The sequence below is a fragment of the Sardina pilchardus genome, chromosome 4 (genome assembly GCF_963854185.1).
Source record: "Sardina pilchardus chromosome 4, fSarPil1.1, whole genome shotgun sequence".
Classification (NCBI taxonomy): Eukaryota; Metazoa; Chordata; class Actinopteri; order Clupeiformes; family Clupeidae; genus Sardina; species Sardina pilchardus.
Genome location: NC_084997.1, coordinates 25940187 through 25967924, shown reverse-complemented (window position 1 = coordinate 25967924; position 27738 = coordinate 25940187). Strand labels below are relative to the sequence as shown.

Below are 27738 nucleotides of genomic sequence, written 5' to 3'. Positions count from 1 at the left end.
CCAGTGATAGTGATCCTTCTCAAACACCAGAGCTGTTGCTACTCTTTGGAGATTCATTGACGTAGGCCCATCTGTGTGCGCACACAATATTTCCTTTCTTACTGGGCCTAGGCCTAGTCCTATCATTACTGTCTGCCTAAAAAGTGAAGTTATTGGACTTAACATTTGAATGTCTCGAGTTCGGAAATGTCGCTCACTGCCATGACTCGTTCTTCTTCCGGTGTCGCTCCTTTGGTACGGATGAAAACTTTGCAGTTCCTTATCCAGGTCGCTTTAATCTTGTTCTCCTTTCTGAGGAACCGTGCTACTTTTGCAATGACTTTTGCAACGTCAAATAAATGGATTACATTCCGAAGCAAGGACAACGCTTGGGGCTCTTCTTAACGGTAACAAGACACTAAAACGTGTCAACCAGGTCATTCCGGGGCCTAACATCTCAGTAGATTGGCGGTAGGCCAATCTTCTATAACATCCGGTATGGTATTTTTTTGACAAATTTGTTTGACAAATTTGGTTGCCTCCTCTCTTGTCGTACTCAGTAAGTCAAAATTAGGAGGAGCTGCTTCAATAGGTGTAGACTGTAGAGTCGCTAGTAGCTTGATCAAGTCAGGTTTCAGTTAAGAGCATAAATTCAAAAGTTTGTGGCCACAGATATAGTTAATTAACACTAGACTTGCCTACAAGAGATCTGACATTCAGAAGTGCTATTGTCAGCCACACGGCTGGGTAACTTTGCCACCAATGTACCCCGTACTCACTCCCTACTCCCCCAAGTCCAGATGCCCAGAACACAGAAGCAACACAAGTGAAATAAGTATACAAATACAATTGTTTATTTTAAGTCAATAACTTAATCTAAGTATTAAAACAATGTTCTAAAATGAATGTTCCGTCTGCAGGTCCCAGTCACCGTTCAATGGCTGCTGTTGTATGGAGCAGCAGAAAATCCACCAGATGAGAGCCGTCTGCAATGGGAATCCCGTAGGCCATCCCGTGGTCGGCGTTCGTGGCTTGCGTTCGTGGTCGGCGTTCGTGGCCTGGTCAACTCCAGTCTCGTCCCAGCTGCCAGGCCTGTTGTCTCCGCCCGAATTCCCCGTAAGTCTGTATTCCTCCCCCTTTATACACCTCAGTTCATTCACTGATAGGCTAGGCAATAATTGTTCGTAATTGTTCATGGCAAAAGGTGGTAACGAGTCATTTGTGCACACCAATGGAAGTCCGTGTTAGGAATGGTACTATCAGGGGTGTGATTGGCAAAGGACAAAAAAAAAGGAAAATATATCCGACCCCTATATACACCCCCCCCATCCCCCCCCCCCCCCACCACCACCCCTTTTAATACGCGAGTCAGTGGTCCTTGGGGGCTAAAGTTTGTGAACTGCTGCTCTAGTGTATAGCTAAGGTACTATAGTATCGGCTACTGTGCACTTCAATGTAATTTACTAGGGGCGTCCGGGGGCATGCACCCCCGGGAGAAAATTTTGAAAAATAACCCCTTAAATGATGACATCTGATGACTTTTATGAGAACTATTGATAGACTGAGATACATATATTTCAAACATTATAACATATTACAAAATAGTCTATAAGGCCTAAAGAAAACACATTTATAGCAAAGTAGTCAAGGGCCTGCTTAAGACTAAAGCAGATATGGCTGAAATATAGGCTATCATGATCATTTTGCCAACAATGATGTAGAATTATGGATTTTCTCAGTTCATGTTTTGTTTCAACTTAAACCAACATAAAGTTATAATGTTGACTACATTATTTAGTAGGCTATAGGCCTATGATAACATTTAGCCTGCCCCCTTACAGTCGTCTAGTCCTGTACAATATAGGCCTATTGATGCTGATTGAAGAGGTTGCTTGAAGGTTATTGATATTTAAGTTGGAAAGAAAATCAAATTGCACCACTCCCTCTCCTTCCAAGGTAACATGTCCTCCTCTCCTCCTAAAATAAATGGCAGGCCCTACTGGTATAGGCTACATAGTTGTTCAAGTGCACACACTCAATGGAGAGCTAGAATTAAAATTCAGAATGTGCCTTTAAATAGGCAACTTTTTTCCATGTATCAGCACAATGCTACAATAGGCCATTTCCACTAAAATAAATCAGCTCAATATTATGTGCAAGAGTCAAGACTGATGTTTACCAAGAATGCCAAAGTGTCAATCTCTTAGCACTATCATAATACGTTTTCTCATAGTGAGATGTCTATCCCGAAATATGTTTTGAATGACATGGGGCGCACGGAGGTGAACGGCTGGACAAACGCGGAATGACAGGTGTTAACTAAACAATTTAGTAGACCTAAGCTAAGGTAGACGGGCTTTGTGGTGAAAACGATGAAAACCAGTAGGCTAGTCTGTCACAGCTATCTTCAAGCACAGTAGCCTAGACTAGTTTACACGCGCAGAAATTAAAAGTACCAGGAGATTGTCGTCATTATCGGAAAATTCAGACACGTCAAACTGGACGCGAACGCGAAGCAAAGACTTAATAAATACTACTTAACTTAATAATAATACTTAAACAAATAATTTGACCTTTACCGTTTCATGGCTTCTGCTAAGAAACAAATAGTTTACCACACACTCACACATCGAACTTGCATCAAACATTCATCAACCCGTCTGCTTTCACTTTCAATGAATTCCACTAGTGAGAGAACGGACTAGGCTTGCGGAGTGATATGAATGAAAGAAGCACCATACCCGTCGTCATTGTCAGCGGCCTATTATAAAGCAATGGTCTGTGTTTAGGCTACAGAAATAAACCTCTGAACCCCCCCCCCCCTAAAAAAAAACTCAGCGGATCTATACGAATTGCGTGGGTCTCATTTTCAGGCCTAAAAAAACGGAATTCCGTTTAAAAACGGAAGAATCACACCCCTGTACTATAATCACGTCACTCTAAGTATAGGCACTGCAATCGGTGATTCAATTATGAAAACGGCAAAAAGTACACAGCAATATATAAAGCAAATCACACACACACAGTGAATCACAGCAATCCAAATAATATGCTATTCCTTATACAGTCCCATTTGGCTGACACTATTTTAGCCAGAACTGTAGGCCTGTGGTCAACAAGGGGGTCCCCGGGGAGTTCATGTCGATTTAGTTGACTTGGTCATGTATCATCTTCGCTGGAACTCCTCCTTTCTTCAGGCATCATGGGGGCAGACTGTTCAGGAGAATCTTTTGATGAGCTGATTTCCTGCATCTATGACATAGATTCATTGTTAATCAGAATCAGTGTCTACAACTCATGTATGGTGGATGCCTGAATCATTTGATATGATACTTAAAATGGAAAACAAACGGCTTAAAGCTTACCGGACATTGATGGCTAAAGTGAAAGGGAAACAAGAAACAGAGGGATAAAATGAAGCTAACATCTTGCATTGCATTCAAAGAAGTAAACATGACTAACTGAATACACATATTATAGTGCTTGCCTTGATTGTTCTGAATCCTCAATAGGCTCAAAAGACTCAATAGGCTCAATAGGCTCATTTGCTGTTTCTTCTGCAGACTGGGAAAACAATTTAATTCACCCTTAATGATGGCACACTTTATACAACATATCTGTTATATGTAGAAACCACATTGTATAATATACAGTATTTTGATGACATTTTGATGTTTTGTAAGATGAGAACAGAACATCTCTCACCTTACGTCTCGACACAAATCTGTTGAAAATATAGAGGGGACAAGTGTAGTTTCAGTAACAACATATAACCCTTTATATAACCCAACCCTTTTGTACATGTGTGTTGGAAAGTAGTATGTATAAATACTGTATTACAGTATTACCTGTACAGTAGGCCTAATGTGAAAACACCAAGCCCAATGAAAGAAATCCAGAAAAAAACGTAATGTCCTGTAATGACAGAGTGAAAAGTACAGACAGGGAAGTGAATCACATTCCTAATGACCTTTTGCTATATATCATACAGATCAAGGGGGTTGATTCAATGCAGCCGATAATTTAATAATAACATCCAGATGTCCAATTTGATGCTGTCTAAGTAAATAAATATAAATATAGTAAACCTCATTAATCTACAGGAGCATTCTTAGAAAATCATGATTGAAAGAATCAATTAATGAGTACCAAAGGGAAAAAGTTGGAATTGAAAAAAAAAAGAAAAACTCACTTTCATTTTTGTGAGTGTATAGGTGTAAGAAACCTGTTGCTGACCCATACATATTTGAAACCTCACAATCGTACAGGCCATTCATGTCAGATGTAAATTCCTGAAAGTGGAGTTTGTTTACATCTGCTTTAACTCCATTTCCAGAGATGAGACGTCCATCCCTAAACAGAAGATATTGATGGTTAATTCTCTGATTCTGATTCTGAACTCTTATCTCATACTTTTCTAATTAACAGTAGTCAGTGCAAACCACTTATTAAAAAAAAGGTTCCATATACAGGTTCACATTTGACATTTTGCTTCAGAAAGTTTATGATTGAACTTAACAAACACCCTCCAACAAACTACCTTCTCCATGTGTATTTTACAGCCTCTGGATTCCCGTCAACTTGACACTTAAATCCTAAAGACGGACTCTCCAGAAGGGTAACTCTAGGAGGCAAAGGGGGATCTAAAAGAGAATATCAGTTGTACACATATCAAGTTGACAATTTCCAACATCATGGACAGACCCCCAAGTAACATGTACACAAACATTATAATCACCTTCAAACCAAAGTCCTTTCTGTGATGGACTATCATAACAAAAACATTAAATTAAATGTAAAGACTAATTACACCAATAAGGATATTTTTCTTCAATATGCAACATTCTACAGCACAGTTTTAAGCAATAAGCCCGGAGAGGCCGTAATTTACGCTGATTTTAGAACAGCTAAGGGTCAACTAGGGAGTGTAAACTACAGACTTGAGTGGCTTACTGGTTTTCTAAAACGGTTACTACTTCTTTCTGGCAAGATTTTATGAAATATATTAAGAAATATATTTTCTCCATTTTTGCCAAGCAACATTCAGACACAGCTACTCTAACTTTTGTGTAAGTTGAGGTACAGATGGTACGGGTTGAGAATGCTCCTTTCTTTCCCGCACATCGGGACTCCCGAAGCATCGGGAAAACTGCAACCGCAAGGGGGCAACATAGACCGCCCTAATAATATGAAGGTTCGGCTCATGGAAAAACCCGAGGACTTGGTGGTGACAAGCGGAGAAAAGAGACATGACGCTCGGCATGTTAGATTGCAGTTGCAGAGTTTTTGAATGTTTACAGCCTACCTCACAGCTCTCTCACTCGACGTAGCCTATAACTCAGTCAGTCCAGCAGAGATGCCAGAGCAACGTTTTGGTCAATGGAGAGGGAGAGAAATGCTTCGCATATCCGTCTCATTTAATCATTAAAATTAAAGTGATGACTGGCGAAATTAATCAAACGATGTTTCAATAAACCATTGTTGAAATGAATGAAAATGGTTTTAGAAACATATAGGCCTATCAGAAGGAAATAGCCTTCAATTCAACCTGAAATACTCGAAAGGCAACCAGATTAATTCATGAATTCATTACGGTTACAAGACCGCATTTCCGTGAATAGGCTATTATTGTCAACGTCAAGGCGAAGACGAAAGAGATGGACAAGATGGACATTTTGGCAACATTTACATGCTAGGAATACTTAGAAATGTGTAGGCTATTTTAAACGGAGGCATGTTCATTTTAACGGCGACGCTGGGTAGCCAGCACTTGTTATCACAGATTTTGTCCCCACCACTTTTGACGACTGAAAATAAAATGTATTTAACAGAAATCTCTTTAATACATGCCTATGCTTGTCACTTTACTTATAGCCTAACCGTAGGCCACATGCATGGAGAAGATCGCGCATTTTGTAACATTGTAACAATGGATGGTCAGATATGCGATAGGGCAGTGAGGGTAATTCATTGTAACCATCGACTAGCAGGCCTAGCTCCGCAAAATAAGTTTCTAGCAACGTATGTATCGTATGCATGTTCATGTTGATTCAGAGATTAATAACTAACGTCAGTTTAACATGTCAGAACTTTTGATCGGCGTTTCAAGTACATGTGCCGAATAAAGCCTGTTAAGATTCACATCCAACTGTGGCGCAAGTGGTTGAAGCATAGGAGTCGTACGCCAGCGACCGGGGTTCGAAACCCAGTAGAGGCACCTCTCCGGAAATCATCAAAACACAATGCATTGATTTATTAAAAAAAATTAAAGACTTTCTGTTTTGAGATTCATTTTATGTTTGCGATGTCTGCTGAAAAGAAAAGTTAATATGTTAATTCGTGGTTCAGCGCGCACTCACACACATTTTTACATTGACATAGTGTCGGGCTCAAGTGTCGTCCTCAGTGCCGCATAATGTAGTGAACTGGTTAGACGAGTGTGGGGGAGGGGGAATGATCGCACAAGACAATTGCTCTTCATGAAATGAATCTCACAGGCGGCTGTCGATTTTTAAATGTAGCCTACTACACCACTTGCGAAATCGGACGTGGCACATAGCCTAATTATTAGGCTACTGGATAGCAAATCCATAGACTTTGTTATATCCTTGGGGGAGATAATAATTAGGCCTATCAAATTAAAAGCACACTACGACAGGTAGGCTATACTTGTGTGATCACGCAACACAAGAGAGCATTTAGCGATGGGACAGTTGTGAATGAGTGCTTAACACCCTGGAGTCTAAATATCCCCGGGGGATTTGAAAAACTGTTCCAAACACACATCTCAATCTCTGCTTTTATCATATTATAGAAACACCATTAGAAGCCTTTAATCAACTCATTTTCAAATATATAACCTATGTTTTAAGAGAATATGGCAATGATAATGGCACTTTCTAAAAACAATAAATTCTTAGGATTTGTCCTCTCACCTGCAGCAGGCCCATTCAAAAGCCCATCCACCTAATTTGCATTTGAAAGAGCCAATCACTAAAGTGACACATTTAGTCTAGCCTACTTTATGAGTTTTTTTTGACCCCTCTAATAAATTAGTCCTACTACGATAATGGAGGAAGGGCTGCCTAACTGTTCCCCCTAAGAGTTTTTTCATAAGATAAAATGTTTACTCTATTTAAGTTTAGGATTTGGTAGACAAGACAACCTCGGAAAAGTTCTTCAGATAAACAATGTTTTATTGAATTAAAGGAAAGAAAATGTATCGCCAGGGTTTCGGGGCTTGCGAAGGCATTCGTTGATCTTATCGATGCAGTCCTTGCGGCCACTTCTCCCCATCGTAGGAAACTTTCTGCTTAGTGTTGACAACACAAAGGTCTTGACGTTGTGTGGCAGTGCTTGCTTGCCCTTCGATCCATCCCAGTTGGTGGTTTTGCACCAGGCTCTGTAGTGCTCCTTTGTGGTGATGGCTCTGAAGAGCAGGCATCCGTATCTACCAACGTTGCCGCGACTCTGTTGGTGAATTCGAGCATGTTGTTCTGGGCCAACAGCAAGCAAAGTCACGTCATCGTGCTGAGAAGGAACTTGAATGCTGTTGTCGAATGTGGCAGAGAATACAGAAGAAGACGTTAACTATTACTTATATATTCTTATGACGAAACGCGAAGAAAAAATACGAGGACTGACCATCTCGCCTCTCCGCGTTTCCCCCAATATCATGGCGACAAAGAGAAATACATATGATTTGACATTTTAATGTTTGTAGCGCGCCAGTTTACCCAGTGTGTGTGCATTGAGTAGTTCCTTAAAATACGGAACAAAGAGCGTCCCGTAGGCTATCTGTTCAATACAGAAGAAGACTTTAACTATTACTTATATATTTCTTATAACGAAACGCGAAGAAAAAATACGAGGACTGACCATCTCGCCTCTCCGCGTTTCCCCCAATATCATGGCGACAAAGAGAAATACATATGATTTGACATTTTAATGTTTGTAGCGCGCCAGTTTACCCAGTGTGTGTGCATTGAGTAGTTCCTTAAAATACGGAACAAAGAGCGTCCCGTAGGCCATCTGTTCAATACAGAAGAAGACTTTAACTATTACTTATATATTTCTTATAACGAAACGCGAAGAAAAAATACGAGGACTGACCATCTCGCCTCTCCGCGTTTCCCCCAATATCATGGCGACAAAGAGAAATACATATGATTTGACATTTTAATGTTTGTAGCGCGCCAGTTTACCCAGTGTGTGTGCATTGAGTAGTTCCTTAAAATACGGAACAAAGAGCGTCCCGTAGGCTATCTGTTTAATACAGAAGAAGACTTTAACTATTACTTAGGCTATTTTCTAATCCTTATAGATCGCAAATGGATCTTATAACGAAACGCGAAGAAAAAATACGAGGACTGACCATCTCGCCTCTCCGCGTTTCCCCCAATATCATGGCGACAAAGAGAAATAACTATGATTTGACATTTTAATGTTTGTAGCGCGCCAGTTTACCCAGTGTGTGTGCATTGAGTAGTTCCTTAAAATACGGAACAAAGAGCGTCCCGTAGGCTATCTGTTTAATACAGAAGAAGACTTTAACTATTACTTATATATTTCTTATAACGAAACGCGAAGAAAAAATACGAGGACTGACCATCTCGCCTCTCCGCGTTTCCCCCAATATCATGGCGACAAAGAGAAATACATATGATTTGACATTTTAATGTTTGTAGCGCGCCAGTTTACCCAGTGTGTGTGCATTGAGTAGTTCCTTAAAATACGGAACAAAGAGCGTCCCGTAGGCTATCTGTTCAATACAGAAGAAGACTTTAACTATTACTTATATATTTCTTATAACGAAACGCGAAGAAAAAATACGAGGACTGACCATCTCGCCTCTCCGCGTTTCCCCCAATATCATGGCGACAAAGAGAAATACATATGATTTGACATTTTAATGTTTGTAGCGCGCCAGTTTACCCAGTGTGTGTGCATTGAGTAGTTCCTTAAAATACGGAACAAAGAGCGTCCCGTAGGCTATCTGTTTAATACAGAAGAAGACTTTAACTATTACTTAGGCTATTTTCTAATCCTTATAGATCGCAAATGGATCTTATAACGAAACGCGAAGAAAAAATACGAGGACTGACCATCTCGCCTCTCCGCGTTTCCCCCAATATCATGGCGACAAAGAGAAATAACTATGATTTGACATTTTAATGTTTGTAGCGCGCCAGTTTACCCAGTGTGTGTGAATTGAGTAGTTCCTTAAAATACGGAACAAAGAGCGTCCCGTAGGCTATCTGTTTAATACAGAAGAAGACTTTAACTATTACTTATATATTTCTTATAACGAAACGCGAAGAACAAATACGAGGACTGACCATCTCGCCTCTCCGCGTTTCCCCCAATATCATGGCGACAAAGAGAAATAAATATGATTTGACATTTTAATGTTTGTAGCGCGCCAGTTTACCCAGTAGTAAAGTAGTATTGAGTAGTTCCTTAAAATAGCCTACGGAACAAAGAGCGTCCCGTAGGCTATCTGTTTAATACGGAAGAAGACTTTAACTATTACTTATATATTTCTTATAACGCTGGCTGTAGGCGATTTCTATAACCATTTTCATTCATTTCAACAATGGTTCATTGAAGTGTCGTTTGAATAATTTCGCCAGTCATCACCTTCATTTTAATGATTCAATGAGATTAAGGAGTCGACTATTGACGGATATGCGGTCTTCATCATTAAATGCAGTTGAAACTTTCTGCCACCTGGTGGTTGTTTGGGTACATTGCCTTAGACTCGGAAAAAATCGGCTTGACGCACTGCGGGATCTCTTCGGGAGTCCCGCGGGAGAAGGTGCATTCTCAACCCGTACCCACTGTAGCGCATTACTAACGAAATGCAGTCAAGGTGTATGTTTGTGTTGGGTTTTATAATGGCATCGAATGTGATTCAGGCAATCATAATCAAGGATCAGAACTACTGTATCTGTTTTAGAACAAAAATAACTCTTCAACAGAAGGTGATCTCTGGAATAACAATAGGACTTCAAACAACAGCAAACTACAGGTTGTGTATTGTCATTCTTCTACATCCTTCATCCTACATAGATTTCTCGAAAACATGCGCGCGCGCACACAAGGGGCAGAAAGCACCATGAACAGCATTAAGCAGCTGCTCTCTGTGAAAAGATTAAAATGAATTTTAATGCCGAAAACAGCACTATTCCAAATGACGATGGTTAGAGAATGTTCAGGAATGTAAAGTAATGCATTTATTTGCCAGAAACCACCAAAACCGCCAAAAAGACGATGTTATATAAATAATGAAAACGAACGACAAACTCTGAAATAAACCCTGAAATGAGATGTTATCATCATTTAGACAACAGTGGCATACAAAAAATGCCGACTGTATAGCTTACAGCAGCTGGTTATTAGGTTAACTTTATGTTATGACCGGCCATCCGGCGTCTTCTGCCCCTCGGCTGTGCGTGCATCTAGTTTTGCTAGTAAATGGGAAATCTGTGTATAAATAAAAAAAAGTCAAGGGTATTGATTCCAGAATCTAAAAGCACAAGAGATGGTTTCAGCTCAACAATTACCCCAATAGGCTACAGGCCTATAGGGTGAATACATCATGACTGACAATTTCAAATATCCACAGGAGAGATGTTATATTTCTAGTTCTACAACTAGAACTTACGCTCAATTTCTTTTCCCTTCAGTAGAACCTACTCCATCGTGAATATCTTGATCCACCTTCGCTTATTATATCTGTCCAACCAGCGAATAGAGGGCGTGCCCGAGGGCAATTACATTTAAGTTTCAAGCCTACCGTTACCGCTGTGTCCCCCTGTGGTTAACATAAGTCATTACCAAACGTTAGTGGTTGAACTCTAAGCGTCCACAAACCAGGAAATACACGTTAGCAAATGGATCTAGGCCAGACTCTCTGCGAAGTCAGAGTTATGGTTTCCATATTGGAAATGATGAAGCCAAACAACCAAGCCTATTTACAGTTAAGTGTAAGTTTGGCGGATATTGAAAATACATTTTTCTGAATGAAAATACATCAACTAAGCCGTGGAGGAAGAAATGTTCGCTCATCACGCAGTACAGAGCTATCACGGGCAGTAGCGACAGCCCAAAATCGCAAACAGTGGGTTAGCATGGGGATTAGAGCCACACGCTTTCAAAATCGCATTTTTAAACCACTAACATTGCTCAAAACAGCGCCAAACCTCATCAGTAGCTTGCTCTAGGTGTCTACACATAAAACGAAGCACCAATCAGTCTGTAAACTTTGGAATAGTCAGTATACACGTAGAATCAATTCGAGACCGCAACCCCGTCTGAAGCGCAGAAATGTCTCGCGAGATCTCACACGAGAGGTCGTGGACTTTCCTTCGTGAGGAGCTGGAAGGGGTAAGAGTTCATAACAGTCTTCTTTTATAAACGTCAGGTTCATGAGCCAAGTTGTTGGTGCTTCGTTTTATGTGTAGACACCTAGAGCAAGCTTCTGACGAGGTTTGGCACTGTTTTGAGCAATGTTAGTGGTTTAAAAATGCGATTTTGACTACCCACAGGAATAGCTCCCGTGCTTCCGTGTGAGATCTCACGAGACATTTCTGTGCTTCAGACGGGGTTGCGGTCTCGAATTTATTATACGTGTATACTGACTATTCCAAAGTTTACAGACTGATTGGAGCTTCGTTTTATGTGTAGACACCTAGAGCAAGCTACTGATGAGGTTTGGCGCTGTTTTGAGCGATGTTAGTGGTTTAAAAATGCGATTTTGAAAGCGTGTGGCTCTAAGCCCCGTGTTAACCCACTGTTTGCGATTTTGGGCTGTCGCTCCTGCCCGTGATAGCTCTGTACTGCGTGATGAGCGAAAATGACTTCCTCCACGGCTTAGTTGATGTATTTTCATTCAGAAAATAGCTTTATTTTCAATTTCCGCCAAACTTACACTTTAATAACAAAAACACTAACAAAGCAAACTTTGTGGGCAAATAAACATTACAAGCACAGCCTTTCACTGGGATTAATGTGGTATACCTCACACAATGTGGTCATGATTTGTCCCTTTTTTGGCCATTCAAACTATTGTAAACTTTTGCTCACATAATTACTATGTTGCTGACTTTGTCCAGTAGGTGGCAGTGCAGGGTAGGAAATAGAGCAGTAGAAGTAGTTAAAGGCAAACTATGCAAGATTTTCTGGTAGTGGAACGTAATAGGGGAATCGTTCACCTAGCATAACCATACAGCATAGCCAGCAATGCAGCTTCAAGAATTGCCGACCCGATGACATCTCCAGAGAATCACAAATATCTTGATTCAGCTTTGTTTACTCCGGCAAGTCCATCTCCGTCCAATCAGCGAACAGAGGGCGTTCCCAAGAGCGATTACGTTTCAAGCCTATCATTATTGTTGTGTCCCCCGTGGTTATCATACGTCATTACCAAACTAGTTAGTGATTGAACTCGAATGAATTCAAACTTCAGACAAGCGTCCACAAAACAGGAAATAAACGTTTGCCAATGGATCTATGGCACATTTTACAGAAATGCTAATGAATGTGTGCTGTCCTTATAAATAAGTAAATAAAAAAAATACATAATCTTATTAGCTGGAACCCAACTCTAATTTCCATGGCACTGTTACTCACAATGTGCGCTGAGGGAGTAATTGATTGTCAGCTCTTCGCCATTCAGCGTTGGGTGTCTGATCAAACACTGGACCTCCTTCCGGTAGAGGTCTCTGGAGGGCACACCCATGAGATTGGAGGTGACATTGGTAGTCCCGTCTGGGTTCTCAGTAGAGTTTGTCTTAAATGTAACTATAGGGGAGTTGGTAATCCATGACACTTCAGCAGCAGGGAAAGCATTGTCTGCACTGCAAGTTGCAAGTGTTGCCTCACATTTGCCAACCAATGGTGTGATGGTTACCTTGGGTTGAGCTAATGGAATCCAAAAGAAAACATTATTTGCCAAGGGTAAATTCACAAGTAAGACATAGTGTTTTTTTTCACCTCTAAAAACAAATGTGAATCTGTGAACTTTGCCATTAAAGAGGAACTATGCAGGATTGGCGATTTCATCTCTGGTTTCGGTTTCGTTGTTCGTTTTCGCTCGTTTTATGCTTGCATTTTCTCTGCAGAGCTTCCCCGACAGCTTTAGCGTGTATATTTATACATGTATAGGCTATATTTAAATATATAAATTGCAGGCGTGGTTCTTCGTCTCAGACTTCCAGATGTAAACAAAGAGCGATCGTCTCCTGCAGAAAGTTGCATAGGGTCTCTTTAAATATGAAATTTGCGAACAAAACATTTCTCAAGGCTTTTACTTAAGAGAGCATGGCACAGTCCAGGCAGCAGGTGCAGGCTGAATAACATTTGACGGATTTCTCAATCCAATACCTGACTGATAAGATTACCTCATTAATAGTTCTGATATGCAACCATATATTTAGGAGCACACATCTGGACGAGATGTAAAACATCACTGAGATCACTTCCTTCAATCCTAAATTACACATTTTGCAATGTTAACAAAAGTGAAGGTCTACTTGAAAGTAGAGATGCACCGATCGATCGGCCGCCGATTGGAATCGGCCGATTTTCACGTGATCGGCCACGACCGGCGACCGGCCGGTCAGTCTGAGACATGCCGATTTTATGCCGGTCAAATGCACTCGCACGTACTTGTAACAACATCACACTCACACAGCTGAGTTTGCAAAGTTTGATGAAGCTAGGCCAACAGTCAGGGCTGGATAAAGCGCTAATACTGAGTTTTTCTATGCAGCGAACGCTGTGCTTTGCCACATTGCGTGGAATTTACTATACTAACACTTGTCCTAACCAGATCCAAGCGAGCGACTGTCAAGATTGTCTGTCTACACTGAATCCGTTAAATATGCCATTGTGTTGCGTCACGGGATTCCATATTTCTCATTGAAAATAGTAGAGCAATGCGAGCGTCAAAAAGAAAATAGAAACGGGGCGTCCGACAAAAGTTCTCTCAAAACGTCGCGCTGCTCGCGTTGCAGTCAGGACACTCCAATTGAAAACAATGGAATTAAATTGATTTTATCGCTAATGTTCGCTCGCATCGCGTTCGGTTAGGACACGGTGTTACACCTTGTCCTAACCGAACGCAATGCGAGCGAACATTGGCGATAAAATCCATTTAATTCCATTGTTTTCAATTGGAGTGTCCAGACTGAAGCGACGCGAGCAGCGCGACGTTTTTAAGAGAACTTTTGTCGGACGCCCCGTTTCTATTTTCTTTTTGTCGCTCGCATTGCTCTACTATTCTGAATGAGAAATATGGAATCCCGTGACACAACACAATGGCATATTTAACGGATTCAGTGTAGACAGACAATATTGACAGTCGCTCGCTTGGATCTGGTTAGGACACGGTGTAAGCTGTCACTTCAGGTTACAGCGCTCATCAAAGCCCGTCCTTGCCGCTAATTGCGTACCCACAGCTGAACCACAAGCGCTATCAATAAGCAGCGACATAGCCTTTACTCAACTCAAGGTGAGACACGGCAGGAATAAACATAGTTTTGCTTCGGTTTGCCAACTTATCATGTATTCTTTCACACTACTACAACAACTAAGTCCGATTTACACATTTAGAGGTTTATTTCATTACCTTTTGTCCGATCACGCCTGTATATTTCTTCTAAATTCGCCAAAAGTTAGCATTCTAACGTGTCATAAACTACCGCGACCGTGATACAAAACATATCATGCGTGGTGTCGTTGGAAAGCTGAGCTCCTGCATGACGTTTTGCCATCCAAATATGGACACTTCCTTAGTATCCGCAAGCAATCGCGAAAGTTCAAAGAATTGAGTGTGGACTGAGAATGTATGTCATTTGCTGTGTTTCAAGGCTTCTCAAAATTATTTTTTTTTTGTTGTCATTTTCCAACATCTCAGCCTATGTACCACTAACTTCAGTTATCAGTATTCTGAAGATATTTACAGTTGGATATTGCATATGGATGTGAGAAGAAAAGAAATAGTGTACCTAGTGCATTTCTACATGTGTGAAATGAATGTCCCACACTGGGATTAATGCAGCTGAAGAAGACTTGAAGAAGAATCTGTCTATTCACATTTTTCTACCAGCCATTGATAAGTTGATTACATTTCTAACATGTTGTATTAAAGAAAATATAGGCTAGAAAATAACTCTTTGTTTGTGCTGTAAAGTGGTTAGAAGAAATTAAATCGGAATCGGCTAAAATCGGTATCGGCCGGTCAAACTCGATGAAAAATCGGAAATCGGAATCGGCCAAAAAATTGCAATCGGTGCATCTCTACTTGAAAGTTGGATTTTCTCAATGTGTAAATTAAAGACACAGACATAAGAAGGATAACTATAATGTATGGTGGAATAGCACTTGGGAGCACTTTGACGCGGCACAGTAATATCCTCACTCCAAAGTGAAACTCCAAGAGTGATGATATTACTGCACCGAGTCAAAGTGCTCCCAAAATGCTATACCACCATACAATATAGTTATCCTTCTTACCCGCTTGGAAAAATGCCACGTTTTATTTTGGGTCACCATAGTTGGTCGTGTAACTACTCATGTAACTGTATTTTAATAGGGAAAACGTGGAGGTGTTCGGTCGCTTCTAACTTCTTCTCTGTTTAGATCCTAAATTGAAATCTTTCATGGGGTCCAAGATTTCTGGCGGCGCCCCTGTTGTATGCATTGAAACGCGAGAGGTGTGTATCAACTCGTCTTAGCACAAGAGTAATATCATTTATGTTTCATAGGTTAAGTTTATTCAGAGACTACACTGCCTAATCAAAAGGCAAACACCATTACAATCATATTTGTGCATGGTGTTTCTGCCTAGAACTAAAAGTTACCACCAGAATGTGTTTTTATTTCTTTTTCTTCACCGATGGCCCTGACATTATCCAGGCAATCGCAAACATTTTATTAAGATAAAGTGAAGTCAAGTGCATTTAAGATTGTTATCACATTTACACAGACGTAGGTGCTGAATAAAGAGCACCGCAGGGAAGTTAGATGGTGTTTTTGATGTTTCTCAACAATAAACGGTGTGAAACCAACGTTGCAAGATGTCGCCGACTGTATAGCTAGTCGCTAAACGTGTCACTAGAGATGCCCAAAAGTTGCTAAATGGGGACAGCCATTCGACCCCTGACCAGTAGGAAAAATGTGGCCATGGGTGAGCAGTGCTCAACCACTCTCCCGTGCCCACATCCACGGCTGAAGTGCCCTTGAGCAAGGCACCTAACCCCTCACTGCTCCCTGCGCACTGCTGTGGCAGGCAGCTCACTGCTCTGGACTAGTGTGCTTCACCTCACTGTGTGCGGTGTGTTTCACTAATTCATGGATCGGGATAAACGCAGAGAGCAAATTTCCCTCACAGGATCAAAACAGTATACTTATACGGACGCCTCATATTATATCATAAGTATGAGATCATTATCTTCAAGGACAATGAACACACACATCACAACTTCCACCAATTAAATTATGTTGGATTATACTAAAGACTTACTGTACACAGTATTCCACAGAATTCAGTATTCCGAAACAGCTGCTATTAATGTAAGTTATGTCCATAAGTCATGTGGCTGACCAGAGGCTGGTCCCACAGCACGAAGTACATCCGGGAACATGCCTCTTCCTCTTGACTGGAGTGCTTCAGTTCGTTCCGAGCAACACAGGATGGTGACGGTCATTGTTCAGTCTCAAAGATCCATAGTTATGGACATAACTTACCATCTATTTAGACCTCTCTCTGACCGGCACGGCACCATGGTCTTACAACAGATGACTAGTATCAAAAGTATAGCGAAGATTCCCTTCACTTAGTCTGTTCGGCTGCAGCCATGAGAACAGTGCCGCTGACTGTGGTTGAGGTCGCATTCATTCTATAAAACCTGGCAAAAGTACATGGAGTACTCCAGGACGCAGCCGTACACGTCAGCAAGAGTAACCCATGAGTGCTCAGTGCTGCTACCCATGAAGTGGCCATGCTACGAGTAGAGTGAGCCACCAGGCCCTCAATACCCTGTTCAGAGCATGCCTGGGAAATAGTGTCCACTAGCCAGTGTGACAAGCGCTGTTTGGACACTGGCTGACCCAATTGGTTATCAAAGAGCTGAGTGTGATCCTGTCTCAGTTGCTGTGTACAATCAACATGAGCACGAAAAAACCTTACTGGGCACAGTAGTGTATGAAGAGCCACCCCTGTTTGACAGGCTGGCTCATGGTGAAATGCCTCCAGTTCAATAGGCCTGTTAACTGACTAAGGATTGAACACCTTGGGGTGGAAGAATGGATTTGGCCAAAGTCATAATGCTGTATCTGAGGTTTCCACCTCCTGCAGCTCAGAGAGTGCATGCAGCTCACAAAAACATGGTGTTTTTTTCCAGTTAGCCTATTTGATGCTCATTGAGCTCATTGATGCAAATCAAACAGGCTAATAGGCTAACTGGAAAAAAACACCATGCCAATCTCTAGCTATGGTGAAGGGTATGTGATGATGTTGGGCTATTTTAATTCCAGAGGCCAAGGGAACTTTATCTGGATGCATAGTATCCTGGACCCATGAAATAGCTGGACTTTAAAAATATAAAAAAAAATATCCTGCTCCTATTTAAAGGAATATTTCGGTATTTTACACTTTAAGCCCATTTTCTGTATTGCCCAGCATGAAAACAAGTGTTTGACACCGAAATCTCGACGATTGAGCCTGTTTGTGGAATTGGGCAGCTTTAGAATGGAGCTCTGTATGGCTTTAACATTGCTCGCTTTGTGCATGGACTATTCTGTCCTTAAAACACCCCTAAACGTTCATTTTTAAAAATGTGCAGCTCACTGAGTGGTTACTGGTCTTCAACGATATTCCATAGCAAGTTTCGCAGTGAAATTCAAATTCTGTTGTGTTATATTAGGCACACACGGTTGTGAGATATCTGAAAAAGTACTTCCGGGATTTCGAAAATCATGATAAAAGATGACAGAAGCTGTATTTCGCTGCTAAACTTGCTATAGAAGATCGTTGAAGACCAGTAACCACTCGGTGAGCTGCACATTTTTAAAAAACGAACGTTTAGGGGTGTTTAGCTAACCAGCTAGCACCCGTTACGCATCATTCAAAATAAAGTGTACTTTAGGCTATACTATTCATTAGCTTAATATTTAATTTGAATGTGAAATACTGAAATCAAAGTGAAAGTTGACAGGGGCGCATTACATATTTGTATTAGGTTATGTTTGTAGCCCTAAGTGCGCTAATAGTGAAAGAAAGCACTCCTTAGCCTGTTTCATACAGCCTTTATTGTGATGTTAAGAGGTGCGAGACAAAAAAAAAAGTAGGCTACTTTAATTGGAATGATTTTAGCTGTGTGATTTATCACGGGCACGGGTCGGGTAACGGGCCAAATATTAATGGGTGTGGGCAGATGCGGATTTCATTTTGATATCACGGGTGACGGGTCGGATCTGGTGCTGAACTTTACAGGTCTGTGCGGGCACGGGTATCCAAAAACAGACACGTGCAGGACCCATTAAACGTAATGGCAACCACTCATGCAAACTTGCGGGGAAAAATAAGTTGGCCTAGGAGCTGTGTATCAAAACTTAATGACAGCCACTCCAACCACATGCAAACGAGTTAGGAGTACATTGAACTGTAACGGACTTATTCAAGATAGCTATCAAACAAAATTGCCAACCTTCAAGCGAACATGCAGGGGACAGAAACAGAAGCCAACTGCAACAGGCAGAGGGCTAGTTTATGTTAACCAATGTATCAACTTAAATAACCATTTTAACATTCAACCCTTCACACGATTGTGTGGGGAAACAAGAATTAAAATAAGCAAGGTTTGGTAACCTCAGAGAGGAATCGCGTATCAATCCTCAGGGACTAAAGGCACCTGCACAAGTAACGTGACAGATAGGGGATTTTTCAATTTCAAACTTAAGTCTCGGAAGCGAGAAAGAAGAGAGGAAGAACCATATTGGTGTGGTCACAAAGACAGCAAGACAGCGGCTCTTCTTTCTGCGACGTCTGTGAAAATTTGGCATGGACCACAATATATTGACCAACTTTTACTGCTGTGTATGGTAACTGCACTGCCCAGCAGGGATGGAAATTAACTTTTTTGCCCACCTGCCACTGTGGCAGGTAGATTTTAAAATCTACCAGCCACTCAACATTTTTACCAACCAATATATTCAACCGTTCCATACATTATACTGCCAAGTAGAGATGTAACGGTATGAAAATTTAACCCCACAGTTATAGTGACCAAAATTATCCCGGTTTTCGGTATTATCGCGGTATTGTGTTCAATAAGAAAGCACTGATAGGCCTACACAAGCTGAAATAGTTTTTAAAAAGTGTGACTGTCTATTACATTACACTAGGCAAAACCTTATTGCCTTAAGCTGGATACAGATAATTCAGAGCAGTGGCAATCCTAGTCTCTGCTCAACCCTGCTCAGAAAATGGCTTGTCTTGTTTCTATTTCATATTTGAATTCATACACTTTATATATTTTGTTAACAATTTATAGCATATGCATAATTAGGCTACTCAAAATAGTCAGTCATTTTAATACTTCATATTGATTAAACTTGTCTTTAATGATATTACAGGGGTGGTGTGTATAGGTCTAATTGAGTGCCTGTCACTTTAAAAAGTACGTGAATATAATTAGGTTTCATTCGGTTTTAGGAAAATCATGCATAGTTCAAGGATACATGTTTTCATTAAATAACGTGAATGTTCAAGAAAAGTAAGAAGGTAAGGAAAATATTTCTGGCGTCAAAGAAAAGATAAGTGTCTTCCAAATGTTAACTTCTATGATTTAGGGAGGTTACCGTGGTATCTTATGACATGTGAGTGAGTTGTCCGTTCATTTTTTCCTTGGTCATGTTTAATTGGCTGGGTGCTTAACTTAGGTACCATGACTCGGAGTTTGGTATATCAATCTGTTATATATATCCAATGTATTTCCTACCTAAACGTATTAACCGGTAGCCTCGTTGTAAATGTATACAGTCAATTGTAGGCTATCTAGCTGCCACGTTAACTGGAAGAGTAGGCAATGAGTAGGCGAGTAGACGCAATGATGAGAGCCAACTAAGCGCTCCGTTCCAGAATGTTTGTTGTGATCGTTATATCGATGTTGAGGATTATTGATACAAGGCGTGTGTTCTTATCTCTGCGGCAACTGCTAATATTCTGATTAAATAAACAACTAGAAGTAGAAGTAGTTGCTTACCCGCCACAGTGGCGGGTGTGTTGACATATTTCACCCGCCAGCGCGCAAAACTACACGCATTTGGCGGGTGGCTAATTTCCATCCCTGCTGCCCAGGATCAAAAAGTGCTACAAAGAGTTACTCAAAGAGTACAAAGAGATCAGCACAGCATATTACAAGGACTGAGTTACCATTACCATCCATCCAGGACATCTACAGTCAGCGATGTAAAAGAAAGGCCAAGCGTATTGTTTCTGACCCCAGTCATCCCAGCCACCATCTCTTCAACCTCCTGCCTTCAGGCCGACGAAACAAGAGCCTAAGGACCTGTTCCAGCAGATACCCTACCCTCAAGTCATCAGGATGCAGAACTGTCCTATTATATATATATATTAGTGATGCGCGGGTCGGCCCGTAACCCGCGGGTAACCCGCGGGTCGGGTTGGGGCGGGTAAAGAAATTATCACTTTATTTGCGGGGCGGGTTGGGGCGGGTCATTAAAAACAAACTTACATTTTAAAATCCATGTATGTTGCGTGCAATTCCCTATAGCCTATATTAATGGAACCGTATGTAGGATTGTGGCCAAAACGAGCCCACTGCAATTACTTTCAAAATACTGTTGCGCGGCGTATCGCCTCTCCCTCCCCTCTGAGTCGCGGCTGCCAGCTTGCTGCAGGATCCAACAGGAACAGCAACAGGCTGCTAGCTTTCAATGGCAAGTGCTAATGTTGTTTTCCTCAGCATAATGACAGAGAAACGAACTCTGATAATGCATTGCTAACGTCAGCAATGACTAGCCGTTATTATTTCCCAAACAATTCCTCTACCTTTTCAATTCAATGAGCCACCTCCTCCATATGGCTCCACATAACGTTACTTTGCACAAACATGCATAACTTGTTTGTTCGACTGTCATAGGCTATTTGAAATGTCAATTTACACTATAGTAGCTTACAAGTAGGCTAGGTTAGCCAAACTGATGAATCTTTATCTGTCCAGGAGCAAATTAACAACACTGACTGTCTTCAAATTCTTCTCCGTTTTCAGCCGCCTCAATCTCCTATACAAATCCTTGTTTTCTTTCGGACGTATTTCGTAGGCTATAATGTTTAACCTAGATTACAAACGCTGCTTTGTAGGTTTTTGCTGTGTATTTCTAGATGTTTTAAATGTGTAGCCTATCATCTTGTTATAATGACCTGATTATCGTTCATATTCATAATCATAGCCTTTGTTGTTGCCAGTTTACAGGCGATGTTTCCAAGCACTTACAATGCCCAGTAGCCTATGTAATAGTCGCGGGTGCGGGGCGGGGCGGGTTGTCAAAATAGATACAGTGGTGCGGGGCGGGCTGGGGCGGATCAAATAATTTCATAAAAGCGGGACCCGCGGGTTGAAAAAATACCCGACCCGCGCATCACTAATATATATATATATATATATATGTATATGTGTATATATATATATATATATAAACTGCTCACAAAAAGTAAGGAAACTTGACTTTGGCCCATTATATCTCCCCTTTAGTAATACCAACCAGTAAAGTTTTTAATATCATTTTTATCGTTGATTTGTCACCTTTACAATGAGGTATAGCTTGTAAGCATAGGGCAATCATGGAATGAGCAATACAGCCAAATGTCTGAGTAGTGCCAACCAAAAATGTGCCAAAATGGCCAGTAATAGGGTTCTGCTGCCAGACATCTCGTTTTGGGCTTCAAGTGCTACCAGGTGAGTTTAGATACTGGGATGAGATTCTGGAGCCAGTGGCAATTCCATATCTCCAGAATATGGGACCAAATGCCATCCTCCAGGATGACAACGCTCGCCCCCATAGAGCTGGGATCATCAGAGAGTACCTCCAGAATTTGGGAGTGGAGAGGATAGAATGGCCTGCCGTGACGTGAGTCCAGACCTCAACCCAATTGAACACTTGTGGGATCAGCTTGGGTGTGCTGTACGTGCCAGAGTCACCAACAGAACCAGGTTGGCTGACTTAACAGATCCTTATCGAGGAATGGAATGCCATCCCACAGCAGAATGTAGCCAGGTTGGTGACCAGCATGAGAAGAAGGTGCCAAGCTGTTGTGGCTGCATATGGATCCTCTACACGCTACTGAGGACCCTGACACTGAGTATAAAATGAACGAATGTATGCCTAAGATGTTTTGTTTCCCTCATTTCTGTGGAAGAGTGCAATCGTCAATGCTTGAAGTAACAAAGGTGAATTCCAACAGCATAACAGGCCATTTTGGCACATTTTTCGTTGGCACTACTTACACGTTTGCTTGTATTGCTCATTCCATGGGAGCCCAATGCTTACAAGCTGTACCTCATTGTAAAGGTGACTAATAAACGATGAAAATGACATAAAACACTTAAGTGATTGGTATTATTAAAGTGGAGATATAATGGGCCAAAGTCAAGTTTCCTTACTTTTTGTGAGCGGTTTATATATATATATATCAGCCAGTTACGACAGGAGTTAAGATGCCTGGGACGCCAGTACAAGCAGGCAAGGGAGGAGGAGAAGGCAGGCTTGGCAGAACTTCGCAGTATGTTGAGGAAAAGACTTACCACTCTCAGACGGGCAGAGTGGCACAGGAAAAGGGGCAGGGAAAGAGCGAGGAGACGTGCTGCCTTCATCGCAAACCCCTTTGGGGTAACCAGGAAGATCCTCGGGCAGAAACGAGGTGGCAAACTTACCTGCTCACAGGAGGAGGTAGATGCTTACCTCAGCACCACCTACAGTGATGCTGCAAAGGAAAAGGACCTCAACCCTTGCAGCACCCTGCTAACCCCCCCAGATCCAATCACAGGGTTTAACATCAAGGAGCCCACCCTAAAGGAGGTTGAAGAGGTCATCAGAGCGGCAAGAACCAGCTCAGCACCAGGTCCCAGCGGAGTGCCATATGTGGTGTACAAGAGATGCCCAAGGCTGTTGAAGCGGCTCTGGTTGATCATCAAAGCCATCTGGAGAAGAGGTAGGGTGGCCCAGCAGTGGAGACATGCCGAGGGCATCTGGATCCCCAAGGAGGAGAATTCCCGCTCGATCGAGCAGTTCAGGGTCATCTCACTTCTAAGCGTGGAGGGCAAGGTCTTTTTCAGCATTGTCTCCCAACGCATGACGGAGTTCCTCCTGAGAAATGCCTACATAGACACATCGGTGCAGAAGGGTGGAGTTCCAAGGGTGCCTGGTTGCATAGAGCACACAGGTGTAGTTACCCAGCTGATCAGAGAAGCAAGAGAGGGCAAAGGAGATCTTGCGGTGCTGTGGCTGGATCTAGCAAATGCCTATGGCTCTATCCCGCACAAGCTGGTGGAGACTGCACTCAACCTGCATCATGTTCCAACTAAGATCAGGGACCTCATCTTGGACTATTACAGTTGTTTTAGTCTGAGAGTCACCAATGGAGCATTAACATCTGCATGGCATTGTTTGGAAAAGGGCATAATCACTGGTTGCACATTGTCGGTGATTCTGTTCTCCTTAGCCATGAATATGCTGGTGAAGTCAGCAGAAGTGGAGTGCAGAGGACCCCTCACAAAGTCAGGTACCCGTCAGCCCCCTATAAGGGCATTTATGGATGACCTCACGGTGACCACAACATCAGTACCAGGGTGCAGGTGGATCTTAAAAGGCCTTGAACAACTCATCAGCTGGGCAAGGATGGAATTCAAGCCCGCTAAATCTAGGGCACTGGTAGTGAGGAAAGGGAAGGTGACTGACAGGTTTCGTTTCTCTGTGGGAGGCACCCCAATTCCATCAGTTACAGAGAAGCCTGTCAAGAGCCTGGGCAAGATGTTTGACAGTACCCTGAAGGACACCGCAGCTCTGCAAGCAACCAGCAGTGAGCTGGGAACCTGGCTTTCAGCGGTGGACAAGTCTGGGCTGCCAGGCAAGTTCAAAGCCTGGATTTACCAGCATGGCATCCTGCCACGACTCCTCTGGCCACTGCTGGTCTATGAGGTTCCGCTTACTACTGTTGAGGTGTTTGAGAGGAGGATAAGTCAACACCTGCGCAGGTGGTTGGGGCTGCCTCGAAGCCTCAGCAGCATAGCACTCTATGGCTGTAAGAACAAGCTGCAACTTCCTTTCAGCAGTCTGTCGGAGGAGTTTATGGTCACCCGGGCCAGGGAGGTGCTGCTGTACAGGGACTCCAATGACACCAAGGTCTCCTCAGCTGGCATCGAGGTTCGAACTGGAAGGAAGTGGAAAGCATGTGAGGCAGTCAAGCTGGCTGAACGGCGGCTGCAACATGGCGAGCTGGTGGGCACGGTGGCATCAGGGCGAGCAGGATTGGGAAGCTCTCCAAGGCCAGTCTACAGCAAGGCCCAAGGGAAAGAAAGGCGCCGGCTAGTCCAAGATGAAGTCCGGGCTGGCGTGGAGGAAGGCCGCTCCTGCAGGTCAGTAGGCATGCGGCAACAGGGGGCTTGGACACGTTGGGACCAGGCATTGGACCGTAAGATCACCTGGGCAGAGCTGTGGAAGGCTGAACCACACCGGATTAGATTCCTGATCCAGTCAGTCTATGACACCCTCCCTAGCCCATCCAACCTGTTTTGCTGGGGCCTAGCAGAGACTCCAGCTTGTCCCTTGTGCCAGAGAAGGGGATCTCTGGAGCATATCCTGAGTTGTTGCCCGAAGGCCTTGGGAGAGGGGCGCTATCGCTGGCGTCACGACCAGGTGTTGAGGGTTATAGCTGAGGTGATCACAGCAGCGATAGCTCACAGCCGGAAGCAACATCCAGCAAGGCAATCCATCGCCTTTGTTAAAGCAGGGGAGAAGACACAACAGCGTCCAAGTCCACCAGGAGGACTCCTGGCAACAGCACGTGATTGGCAGCTGAAGGTCGACCTTGGGAGGCAGCTCAAATTTCCAGAGAACATCACTGTGACAACACTCAGGCCAGACATGGTCCTGGTGTCAGAAACATCAAGACAAGTGGTCCTGCTGGAGTTGACTGTCCCCTGGGAAGACCGTATGGAGGAGGCCTTTGAGAGGAAGAGAGCCAAGTATGAGGGACTGGTAGGCGATTGTCGAAGCAGCGGATGGAAGACCCGATGTGACCCCATCGAGGTTGGCTGCAGAGGCTTCGCAGGCCAGTCCCTGTACCAGGTATTGAAGCGCCTGGGTGTGAGAGGGCTGCAGATGCGGAGAGCCATCAGGAGCATCACCGATGCCGCAGAAAAGGCATCCAGATGGCTGTGGATCAAGCGGGGCGATCCGTGGAAAACCAAAGCTACTTGGGCACAAGCTGGGGACTGATCACCTCCAGCTGGGTCGCCTGGGTGAGGGTGTCTGATGTTGAAAGACCCGAAACACCCGAGGACCCCAGGTTACATCACTGATGATGTGCCCAAGTTGCATCAGAAGATGTATGTAAGAACCAATATATATATATATATATATATATATTTATTATATGGCTCTCTAGAATGTTGAGGGAGCTCCCATTCACTTTGAATGGGCCTCTCAATGTTCTACCGGTCCGTTATATCTGCATATTGACCGCTCCGAAGGTATAATGACCGCTGCCAATGGCAACGGGTTCACTCCGCTAGTTGTTGCGGAAGCCACGAAACGGTAGCCAAGTTATTGCTAAAGACACATTGAGATAAGTTGATTTTCTCGCTTTGGCAAGTAGCCATATAATAAGCGCGATAATGTATAGAACGCCGGTCATTATCTGAAAATAATTCCCTTCTGTACGAAGCAAAACCCCTCCACTGCGCGTCGGGGTTCTGTCCGTCCTGTCGGGAATTATTTTCCGATAATGACCGGCGTTCTATACATTATCCCTTACATATGTGTGTGTGTGTGTGTGTGTATGTGTATGTAAATATGTATATACAGTGGGGAGAAAATGTATTTGATACCATGCTAAAGTTGCCTAAAAAGAGGAATATAAAATCATCATTTGATCTTAGTGTCTTAATTAAAAAAATGAGTAAAAATAAAACTGCTAAGTACACCAATTTTCTTTGTGATTGAAGAATGTATCGTAAATAAATAAATGTTCTTCCTAAATGCTAGGGGAAGGAAGTATTTGACCCCCTATGTAACCCTATGGGAATTTAACCCTATGAGCCCGACAGACGCAAAGTGCGTCAAAAAACGCACACATTTTCTTTGTTACATTGCTCCGCTATTATTAGTCACAGCGAGATGAGACTTATATTGCAGGAAAGAGCAGAACCGGGGCTTTCCAACAATACTAGACACTTGTCTGTACGATCAAGTATGAAAATAAAATAAAATCATGAAGTTAAATCAAAGTATATCATATTTACAGTCCATATTGCTCTGCGTTCACCGGCGCATCCAGAACTCTCGCTTGAATTACTCGCGGACCACGCATCGCACAGACATGACACGCATATCAAATGAAAGAGGAGAAGCAGAGCTTTGCATTGATACCAAATACATCGATCATTTCGTATTATAAAATCAGACGAAGTTACAAACAAATAATAATGTCATATAACTTTGGCTACCTTTCCTCTCGTTTGATTTCCTCGTGAAATCGCGATCAAAAAGATATGGCACGCATGTCAGATGAAAGAGGAGAGCTAGAGCTATCCACAGATACCAAATGCAACCTTCTAGGCCATAAAACAGACGAAGTGACAGCAAAATAATAACTTCATTTAGCTCCACTTACCTCGTGTTTTTGTGTGGCATAATAGCATGTTCATAATCCAATGTTTTCATGTGTTTCTCTATGGCAAGTCACGTTCATAACACGGTTTTGAGATCCTAGCAAACTCCTGTATGGTATCCAATTCAAGACTCATATTGCATCCAAATTTGTTTGACAAATAAACACTTTTTGCCTTTACTTTGTTCATTGCAATGCAGTAAAACAAATATTATAGAGAATCATCATCTGTGCACGTCATGTGTGCTACCGCAAACAAGTCATGTCAGATCAGCTAGTGTCACAAATATGGAGTGCAAAAAGTGCCAAAAAGTCATTTTTTCATCACTGAATAAAAATTGGCATTTATTTCTGGAAGGCACACACCACATATTTCTGTAAATTGCTCAGCCCCAAAGTGTACCTCCACCATGGTTCTTATATTGCCATTTTCAGGACAGTCAGGCCTACACAACCATGCAAGTTTCGTCGAGATGTGAGCTTGCTGTGGTGAGATACACGTCAAAATGTAAGAATTTGTATAGTACGCTTTTCAAATTTTTATTATTTAAAAATCTAAATCAAATCAATGCAAGTATTTATACATGATATTGTGGCAGATCTGGATAGCCTAGACTGTGCTAAAAAAAAGCAATATGTAGCATGTGTGAATGGCACTTACAATGACCAGGATAAATGCTTCTAACTAGAGGTAGTGAAAATGCCCTTAAAACAGCTTAGGGCTCATATTAACACATAGGGCTTACATAGGGGCAGGCAGATTTTTATTTTTTAAGGCCAGCTATTTCATGGATCCAGGATATGCATCCTGATAAAGTTCCCTTGGCCGTTGGAATTAAAAT

General features: G+C 42.4%; 2 protein-coding genes across 2 annotated transcripts; one reads left to right on the top strand and one right to left on the bottom strand.

Annotated features, from left to right (window-relative positions):
- Positions 1–1338: 1338 nt before the first annotated feature.
- LOC134078696 (uncharacterized) lies at positions 1339–17395 on the bottom strand. Its single transcript, XM_062534804.1, has 9 exons — positions 16508–17395; positions 12613–12903; positions 4520–4622; positions 4172–4332; positions 3828–3894; positions 3685–3703; positions 3467–3543; positions 3345–3357; positions 1339–3231 (listed from the first exon to the last, which is right to left on the bottom strand). Exons 2-9 carry the CDS (start codon positions 12719–12721, stop codon positions 3139–3141), a joined length of 642 nt encoding a protein of 213 aa, XP_062390788.1. The 5' UTR covers positions 12722–12903; positions 16508–17395; the 3' UTR covers positions 1339–3138.
- A 1010-nt stretch (positions 17396–18405) lies between these two features.
- On the top strand, positions 18406–25620 carry LOC134078916 (uncharacterized). The gene is made up of 2 exons (XM_062535081.1): positions 18406–18494; positions 22704–25620. Exons 1-2 carry the CDS (start codon positions 18406–18408, stop codon positions 25501–25503), a joined length of 2889 nt encoding a protein of 962 aa, XP_062391065.1. The 3' UTR covers positions 25504–25620.
- The last annotated feature ends 2118 nt before the right edge of the window (positions 25621–27738 follow it).